Raw genomic sequence first — 9,843 nt, 5'->3', positions numbered from 1 at the left:
TTATGCCTTCTCGTTAGAATTGGGCCAAAATTGAATTCTACGAAGAAAGACCAGAGTCGCCACCTAGGATTGGTCATAGGACCCATAATGGGTATGTGTAGACACTAGACACCGTTTTGCTTTCCCAATAGCGGATATGTTAAAATTATGCAAGTAATTTAGTATTTAACTAAGGCACTAGAAGTTAATAAACAGGTGAAATGGAGGTATGATGGTCTATGATACCAAAGGGACTGCCCATAGGTCCTTTGCGATTGCATGTGCAGCTTGTGAGCGCACTTGCAAATGTAGAGGACCGTGGGTTAGCATCATGACTTCCAATGGTTCTACGTCCGTGCTCGCTTAACTTTGCCAGGACACAGTGCGTTTGGAGGTTTGACCAAGTCCCTAGGGCATTTCCAAGCAAGAAAATACCTCATTTGCTTCAAAATCTAATTAGACTATCTAATAGTTTTCAAATGAAAATAAACTAACTATGAAAGCTAAGAAGTGATATTATAATAAACTAGCTAAGATAAGAAAACTAGTTAAATTAAATAAAGCAAGTGAAAAATAATTAGAAAGTTATACGCCCCCATGTGGAACTCACAAAGTGTGTAGAGAGGGCCCACATATAACTCTTAAAGGAGACAGGGTGGTCCCACACATCACTCCCCAAGGAGGTAGAATGTTCTTGCGAGCTTCCTCCTCTTACTTTGGAGTATTTTTTATGAGTACAAGCCTCGATTTTAGTATCCAATGCATTTCTCATGGGCTTAGATCCTTTTATAGACCTCAAAAATTGAGTTATGGACCAGATTAATATTTTGAGTTGAGAAAGTTGCCTCTTGGGCCTTTTTCTTGACTTGCTAGGTTTCCTGGAATTCCGGATTTACATGTTTATATTTGCCATCTGCTCTATGGAGCCACAACTTTAGAGTTTAGGATTTCTAAGGATTTCACATCTTGAAGTGTGAAATTACCTTTCTATCCGTAGTGGGTTTGGGTCCACACATACCATGCGGTTGCCTTCTATTGGGTGCCTGTTTTATTCCCATCTGCCTGCAGATGTGGAAATAAAATATGCAAAAATCATTAAGGGTTTGTTTAGATGCTGGTAGTGTAGTTGGTTAAGTAGAGTACGGGGAGGACACATGAATTGGAAAACCCTGGTAATTCCTACGTTTTCGTTGTTTGGTTAAAAAAATATTCTCGGGATTTTACAAAAAAGGACAATCGTATCATGTTTCTTTTTCGTAAAATTCCCTTTACATCCTAAATTGGCATTATGCGTGCCTGTTTAAATCGTCTTCTTCATTACAATGGAATCTTCATCAGGCTTGAACAAAAAAGAACAACCAGAGTTAGCGGAAGGGGCGTTCTTGATGGATGGGAAGGATGGACGGCGGGAGGAATCTGATGCTTGGTTGGAGAGAGGGGGGAGAGAGAGAGACAGAGAGAGAATCTCCATCGAATGCCCGTGCTTTTCCTTCATTTTGGGATTGCTTCTCGAGGATGCACCAGGATGCCACGTCACCCGACAAAGCCCAACATCCTTGGCGAACCCCGTGCTCTATTTTCTAAATTAGCAACCAAGTATCGCATTCTTCATACATGGCATTCAAAAACCAAGATATACCCTGCCTTAACAAGGATTTGTTGCATCCAAAAAGAGTCTAAGCGTGCTTCAACTTAATTGCATTATTGAATCTAGTATTTTTGTTCTTAATTACAGGCCCATAACACTTATAAGTTACTTATGCATCGCTTCATGCTCATGAAAAATAATTTTGAGAATTTTGAGGTATTCATATGAAGTTGAATTACCATTTTGAATAGTTTAAACTTGGCAAGTGAGATTAAATTATATCTCCTTTAACACACAAATGAAAGGACCTTCAAGCTACGTTCATATATCTCTAGTAGTTTCAAGGCCAACTACTAGATTGAGCACTTATTTTGTCTACAACATCCTGATGTTTAGAGTTTTTAGTAATTTGTCTTTTCAATTTACTATCATTTTTTTAATTCGAGGGTTTGATCCATGATTTTTCATTCAAGGAAGTTGATACGATCCTTCCATTTAGTAGTACCTAATGTTGTCGTAGCCTAGACGTTAATAGTGAGGTTCAAACAAAGAAAGGCTTATGATGGATACTTATGCACCCAATGTTAGAGTTGGTGCCCTAAAACCCAATATATTTCGCATATTAATCAATAAAAGTTTTTTTCATGACAATTAATGGGTACCTAAAAATTAAATATGTGTGACATGCTACCTGTTATTGACACGTATTTGTCCTTAGGTAGCCAAGTAGGAAACCCATACTCATGAATTCACAGATCCTAGGGAGCAAGGAGATATGGGATTCTGGTTCTTTGCAGACCTTAATAGTTCCTAATTGGGGTTGAGGTTGAGGTTGGACACCTCATCTTTTATTCAACTAACATCTATCTTGCCAACATGCACGAGATGTGGAGTGACTTATCTCAATCACTCTGGTAGTGGACCCTAAGCAAGATAGAATGGGTACGACAATGAGATTGAGTACTGAACATGATCGCATTAGAATAGCTTGTGGACATGAGACAGTTGAGCTATTCTACGAGACATGACCCTTTACATGTCCTTTGACCTGAGGGGTCATATTGGTCTGTTGGCGAGTCTCTCATTCTTGGTCTATCTAACCATGATTCTCTTGGAGTGACTAGAGGGTAGTACTGGAGTATTGGACAAACTTTCGAGGTCAATAGTGATACCCGACATGGAATTCTCCACTTATTTTATATGATAACATCTACGGTTTTTGTCAAAGCAGTAAGCCTTGAAAATTCCTGGCCAGATGGATTTGATAAAGTGTATATCAGAATTATTTCACAAAACAAGTTTTGAAATATTTCTAGCAATTACATTTGCGGGCCAGCACTGCTTGACTGAAAGGTATATCGTGAGTGAGTCCAGGGGGTAGTTGATATCCACTCCCGTAGGACTCAACTCAGTAGATGTGGACTTGCAGAAAGGACTTGCACATTTGATGTGATTAACAGTATGATGATTTGACGGTTATCTACAGGGTTATGTCTCGATGGAGGCCACTGACTCAATGCGATTGTAGCATTGGCTACCGAGCAATAATCGTAGTGGGGCCCACTTGTGGGTTCTGCAGGATCTATCGTTGAATCCCTGCTATGATCCCACTCACTACTCGATTGACCTATTATAATCTATTGGATAGATATCCCGCATTTATTTGGTTGCTTACACGAACTAATTTTGTGGCATTGGATGTATTGAAATGATATATACAATGTATATAGTGTATATGCACTATGAGATACATTCGGAGTACCAAAATGGTTAAGTATAAACTATAAGGGTATTCTGGAAATTATAGAAAAATATGGATGGAGCTTTTATCCCATTGGATGGGAGGAAATATGTTTATTTAATTAAAAATTAAATAAACAATTGCAAGTTCAGCTTATAGAATGGCTTTACTAAAACAGTCATAACTTACTCATCTATTGGCCAAAATTAATTTGTAAGTACTCGTTTCGAAGGATTTTGAAAGCTCTACAACTTTGTAGTTTATGATTTTTTCTAATTCGACCATTTACTTATCCAAAAAATGAGATCGAAATTTGACCTACAGGCTTATAGCGGGAATGTAGAAAAATGAAAGAATAGATGAGATATTTTTGGGATTGTTTTTATCCAATAAAGCAACCCACATTTTTACTTAGAAAAAACCTCAATTTAGGGATTTCTAAAAGTTCAAGAGTTTCTAAAAATATTCCCCACATTGTTTGGTTTCTATTTTCAAAAAAGAAAACTAGCTTGTTTCTAAATTGGAGCTTCCAGTTATGGCTAGTTTCCATTATTTTTTGAATTTATCTAAAACTTTGGATTGTACATATGAAAATTGAGAACTCTATAAATACAAGACAAATGAATAGAGTTTGCAAGAGCTCTTCCATAATTACATGTGCTGGAAATTGGTAGAGACACTCCAAAGTCTTTCTCTTCTTCTTCTCCTTCAATTCCATCAACTAGTTTTGTCTTTTCTAAGTCAAAGACAAACATCCAAGCAAGCTCAATTGATCTAAATACATATTCTCATATTATAATTTGATTTAGATCAGATTATAAAGTAAACAAAGAGTTGTTTACAAGATCCTTTGTGCAACAAAAAGAATCCATCGGTTCAACTTGTGATTTCGCATCGATTAGATCGTTGGCGAATTTTCGAGGAGTAGATCACGCAGACGTTTTTCTTCTCATTAGCAAAATAAGGTATTTATATTTATTTTTATTAAATCACATTAAAATCAATTAGTCCCTAAGAATTCTAGGTTAGAGCAAAAATTTAATTCTACACGGTTTATTCTTTTACAACATGTAGCGATTTATTTGAGGTTTTACAACAAATGTAACACACAGATACGAGATAAGGCATAGCAAGTGACGGAAAAAAAAAAAAAAAAGCAAACGCGATTTCCATAAAAAATTTATGCTACTTCAATTAGGGGTCTTCCCCTATTTTTCAATGGCTTTTCATGTTCCATTCACTCCCACCCTCAAGTCTCTCCCTCTCCACCCATATCTCTCAACTGGCCCACGAAGAATCTATGAAATATTTTGTTTCATTGTTGCCAAACACATGGCCTGAGAGTATAATATGCAATGTTTTTCTCTCTTAACCCACACTAAAGAAAGAAAAGAATAACTTCCAATATATAATATATTTCTACAAAATAGTTACAAAAGATGACAAAATAGTTACTATGTTTTTGTAAAAAGTAGTTACAAGAAAATGAGGTACCTAATTGTAGGAAAAGATTAAACAGAGGCAATTAACTAAAAGAAAATGTGGTAACTAATTTGAGGAGTTATGCACATATGACATATCTTTCTCGAGTCACACACATTTCTTAATCAATTGGACAACAAAAAATACAAAAATTGGGCTCATAAAGAAGTCTACCTTCCTGAAAAAAACTCGATCTTCTAAAAACTCAATAATTAAAGTCTCCCTCCATTCCGAGCTAGATTAAGATTAATTATAAACAAGTAGATGCCTAAGACTTCAATATTCATTTTGAAAGTAATCTTTAAAACCAAAGTTGATGAAAGAAGAAAGTAGAATGCTACTTTGATTACCAATGTTGACCTTAAGTCATAGTCTTTCTAATAATTTTTTGAGTTATTAATTTTTAAACTTTTATACTATGGGAAATGTTATCAACACTACTGTATTTTGATGAGGGCACTCCTCACTTCATTAAAAGTGTGATATGGCCCCCACCATAGGATGATCCAAACCGTCCATTAGATGGGCCACCATAGGATGATCCAAAAATCATTTCCGTAGTTTGATCCTAACCCTCCGATCTATAGAAGGTTAGGATCAACCTTCTAACATTCAGATCAGAAGGTTAGGTTCATCCTATGGAAATGATTTTTGAGGCACAACCTATTTAGGTTGTGGCTGTGGTCCATCTAATGGACAGTTTGGATCATCCTATGGTGCGGGCCATACCGTACTTTTAATAAAGTGAGGACTGCCCTCATCAAAATACAGTAGTGCTGATAACATTTCCCTATGGGCCTGTTCAGTTGCCCGTTTTTTGCGGAAACGGAAAGGAAACGGACCTCAAATCCTCGGAAAATGACCCAAAGTAGTCGTTTTGTTGGCAGGGAAAGGAAAGCGCGACTGAAGAGGTGGAATCCTTGAAATCCGACGTGTGAACGTATTTTCCGTGAGATCAAATCCGACCAAAATAGACGGATTTCTCACGGATTTGCGATTAAGGGCATGGGGAACCCAAATTATTCTCGCCTCTTTCGAGTTTTGGTGGAGAGAAAACAAAACCCTCGTCGTCTTCTCTTTCAAGATGCTTGCAGAGCAGACGCTTCCAAAGCAGAGGTAAGGTTCGAAACCCTATCTTCTTCCTCTATTTCGTTTTCCCCCCTTTTTTATCTAGTTTTTTTTCTTGTTCTATCTCATTTTCTTCTTCGAAACCCTATCTTTTTTGCTTTAATCTGTGTTCTTCTTCTAAACCACGTATTTGCCTTCGATCTGTGTTGTATTTTCATCTTATTTTCGCATTTTTTGTTGTCATCCCTCTTTGAACCGCCATTTTTGCCACAAACCCTATTTTCTATATCAGTTTCTACTTCGAAACCCTATTTTTTCGTTCAATCTGTCTTTTTGTTCTAAACCCTCATATTTGAAGCTTGTATTTTCATTTGTTTTGCCATTTTAACCCTCATTTTTTTGTTGTGAACCCTTTGAAGCAGCATTTTTGGGTTGATCTCTGTTTTTTGCAGATTTTGGATAAGATCCATGTTTATCAGATTTGAAGCAAACCAGATTTTGGTTGTAAACCCTTTGAAGCAGTTATAAACCCTCTTTGAACTGCCATTTTTGGGTTGATGTCTGTGTTTTTTAGATGTTGGGGTGTTTCATTTGTTGTGAGTTATATTCAATTCATTTTTTTCTCATGAGTTACAGGGGCTTATTTGATCTCCCTTGTTTTGCAGGGGACACCAATTTGTAATTTTCATTTCTCTGAAGAGACCCTAACTTGCAAGGTAATAAATCTTATGTTCCTTTATCTTTATCTTGTTGTTCTAATCATTTATGATGTTCCTTTTTCTTTATCTTGTTGTTGATCCATTATTAGTTTGCTTCATGATTTTAATCTTGTTTGTATGTGATATTAGCATTGTAGGATGGCATTCTGGTTGAATGTTGAGATGGGGTATTAATGGTGGTTTTGTTTGGAGAATATGGTAGTGTTAATGGTGGTGCTAGTGGTGGGTTTTTTGGAGAATTTGGTGGTGGTTATGGTGTTATGGATGGGTTATGGATGTGGGTTGGTGGTTTTCCTGACTGTGTTATTTGTGATTATGTTGATTGTTTTTTTTTTTTTAAGATGCCTTATTTGTGATTGTGTTGTATTTTCCATTCAGTTATTGAGTTCTTATTTAGAGTAAGATGCCTCGTTTTCCTACAAGAAGGAGGAAGAAAGAGTTGAGGCGTAGGAATGAGTTAGTTCGGCAAGCAGTTGCACTACTAATGGCTGGTGCTGCTGCCATCTTAGTACTTTGGAAAGAGTACTATGAAAAGTATCTTCTCAGAGCTCCCTATGAAAGCAATTACTTAACGCGTCGTACGTTTATTTCTTTTGTCATCGATTCAGATGAACATTGTCATAACTTGCTACGGATGAACGCCAGCTGCTTTCGTCAATTTGTTGAAATATTTAAACGGGCGGGAACCCTAGAAGATACAATCCATTGTAAGGTGGAGGAGCAAGTTGCCATCTTCTTGCATATTGTGGCACATAATCAGAGGGTTAGGACTATTAGAGCATGTGCTAGACGTTCAGGGGCGACTGTTTCGACGTATTTCAACAAAGTACTAAAGACAATTTTAGGTATGCAAGATTTCTTCATCAAACCACCGACAGGTGAGACACCATCGCAGATTGAGGGGAATCCTAGGTGGATGCCATATTTCAAGGATTACATCGGTGCAATAGACGGGACATACATACGTGCTAAAGTACGTATTGAAGACAAACCTGCCTACTTTTGTCGTAAGCATTTTATAGCTCAAAATGTTTTGGCGGCCTGTGACTTTGACTTAAAATTCACGTATATCCTAGCCGGATGGGAGGGTTCGGCTTCCGACTCGAGAGTGTTAGCGGATGCATTAACAAGGGCTGACAAGATTCCACTTATTCCAGGTACATTGTATGTCACATAGTTACATTCTAGTAAACAAGTTCCCACGTATTACTAGTTGCTGATATAGAATATTTTTTTATTTGTAGGAAAGTTTTACCTCGCCGATGGCGGGTACCCTCTCTTACGACATTTCATTACCCCACATCGTAAGACCGCATACCACCTAAATGAGTGGAGTGGGCGGCGTCCACGGACTAGTGATGAGTTGTTCAATCATAGACACTCGTCCTGTCGAAATGTCATTGAGCGCACATTTGGCGTCTTGAAGAAGCGTTTCAATATTCTTAATGAAGAACCAATGTACAATATGGAGAAGCAGATTGACATCTTCTTAGCATGTTGTTGCATCCATAATCATATTCGGCGTTTCATGCCTAATGATTCAATACTAGAAGATGTGGACAACTTTCTAGCTAGACAACTCTTGGTACAAACTGTGGAAGATGAGGACATACCACGAGATCCTCCTGAATCAAGGGATGATGACAAAAGAGCAGGAGAGGAAATTAGAAACCCGCTTAGCACACAGATGTGGAATGATTTCAGTAGACGTCATTGACGTTAGAGGATTATAGTTTCACTCCATATATGGTTGAAGTAAATTTGTTATGTTTTCATGGTTATATGACTCTTTTACTGTTTTGAGTAACTTTATTATGTTCTAATAGTTGTATGTGTGTTTATTCAAATAACTATGTTGTTATTAGTGTGATGGATTAAAATTTTGAAGGAAGATAGTAGCTAGTTGTTTTGGATGATGTATGCTGTATCTTTTGATGGTTGTATGTGTATTTATTTAAGTTGTTATACATCTCAGGTTGTTATATGGATGTATGACTCCTAACGACCATATATGTGTATATTGAATCAGAATGATAAGTGCGCCACAAACCTCGCAGAAGAGGGGGAAGAATGTCATTTGGAATGACCAAATGGACAAGGTGCTCGTAAATACCCTTCTAGTTCAAATCGCAGAGGGGTATAAAATCCCAAATGGTTTTAAGGATCATGCTTATGTAGCTGCGGCCACTGCAATGAATGCCTTGTTCAACCTCCAACTCAATAAGGAGCACATAAAAAACCGCATCAAGACTATGAAAGAAACATACAAGAGTGTTTGCATCATCCTGAGTAGAAGCGGTTTTGGTTGGGACAATGAGACCAAAATGGTCACCTGCGAGAGAGAGGTCTACGATGACTACGTCGCTGTAAGAAACACTTCCTCTCAAGATACAATCTTCTTTATAGTAATACCATATCCAATATCTTCTTATTTTTTATGCTCCTTCTCACAGGCTCATCCAAAACATAAGAAACACTTCACTACCCATCATGTTTTGCATGACGATATGTGCAAAATCTTTGGAGATGAGTTCGCGAAAGGGGCCGGGGCTAGGACGCGTGAGAATCCAAGCATAGCAAGTTCGCAACCAGTCAGTCTTGATGACATTGGGGATGACTTTGCAGATGACCATACCCCCATGTCTCACCACCCACCATCTCCAGAAGCAGATCCTACTAATGGTGGTAGTGAGACATCTCCCTTAAGACGGGATGGTACCAGACGACAGAGGACTCGTCAGGGTGGGGCACATTTGGATAGTATGTCGCGTATCTCAACAAGCATGGACAATGTTGCCGATGCCCTCATAGGTGATCGTCTCCCTGCTTACCTTGCACAGCTTCGCGAAGCTGTTAGAGGGGTTGGGGGTTTTTCGCAGGATATCTTGTTGAGGACCACGGAGTACCTCACAATAAATCCATCTCAGGCGCATCTTTTCATCATGTACAAAGAGGATGAGAGGAGGTCGTACATCAGGAGGAAGATGGCTCGTTTCATCAGGCAACAGATGGATGATTGAGGATGGTTATGGTGGTAGTTACTGTTATATGAACAATGCTTTTTATGACACTTTTTGGGTGATGGTTATGGTGGTAGTTACTGTTATATGATCTTTACAGTCTTTGTTTTATTTTGGATAGTGGTTATTTATTTTGGATGTTCGTAGCTATGGTGGTAGCTTTTATTTTGGATGTTAGTAGTTATGGCGGTAGTTATTTTTATCTGTATGGGATCTTTGACATTTGGATGACGGTTAATGGCAGAC

At 37.9% G+C, this 9,843-nt stretch overlaps 2 protein-coding genes across 2 annotated transcripts; both read left to right on the top strand.

The window, feature by feature from the left end:
* The first annotated feature begins 6,750 nt into the window (after positions 1-6,750).
* Positions 6,751-8,294, top strand: LOC143852387 (uncharacterized). Its single transcript, XM_077361768.1, has 3 exons — positions 6,751-6,858; positions 6,975-7,734; positions 7,822-8,294. Exons 1-3 carry the CDS (start codon positions 6,751-6,753, stop codon positions 8,292-8,294), a joined length of 1,341 nt encoding a protein of 446 aa, XP_077217883.1.
* Positions 8,295-8,667: 373 nt separating this feature from the next.
* LOC143852386 (uncharacterized) lies at positions 8,668-9,597 on the top strand. The gene is made up of 2 exons (XM_077361767.1): positions 8,668-8,943; positions 9,031-9,597. Exons 1-2 carry the CDS (start codon positions 8,668-8,670, stop codon positions 9,595-9,597), a joined length of 843 nt encoding a protein of 280 aa, XP_077217882.1.
* Positions 9,598-9,843: the final 246 nt, after the last annotated feature.

This window comes from Tasmannia lanceolata, unplaced genomic scaffold (genome assembly GCF_043159265.1).
Source record: "Tasmannia lanceolata isolate RefF3 unplaced genomic scaffold, GAP_Taslan_0.1 ptg000019l, whole genome shotgun sequence".
Classification (NCBI taxonomy): domain Eukaryota; kingdom Viridiplantae; phylum Streptophyta; class Magnoliopsida; order Canellales; family Winteraceae; genus Tasmannia; species Tasmannia lanceolata.
Note: the sequence above shows the minus strand (reverse complement) of the source record. Positions and strands in the feature narration are given on the sequence as shown.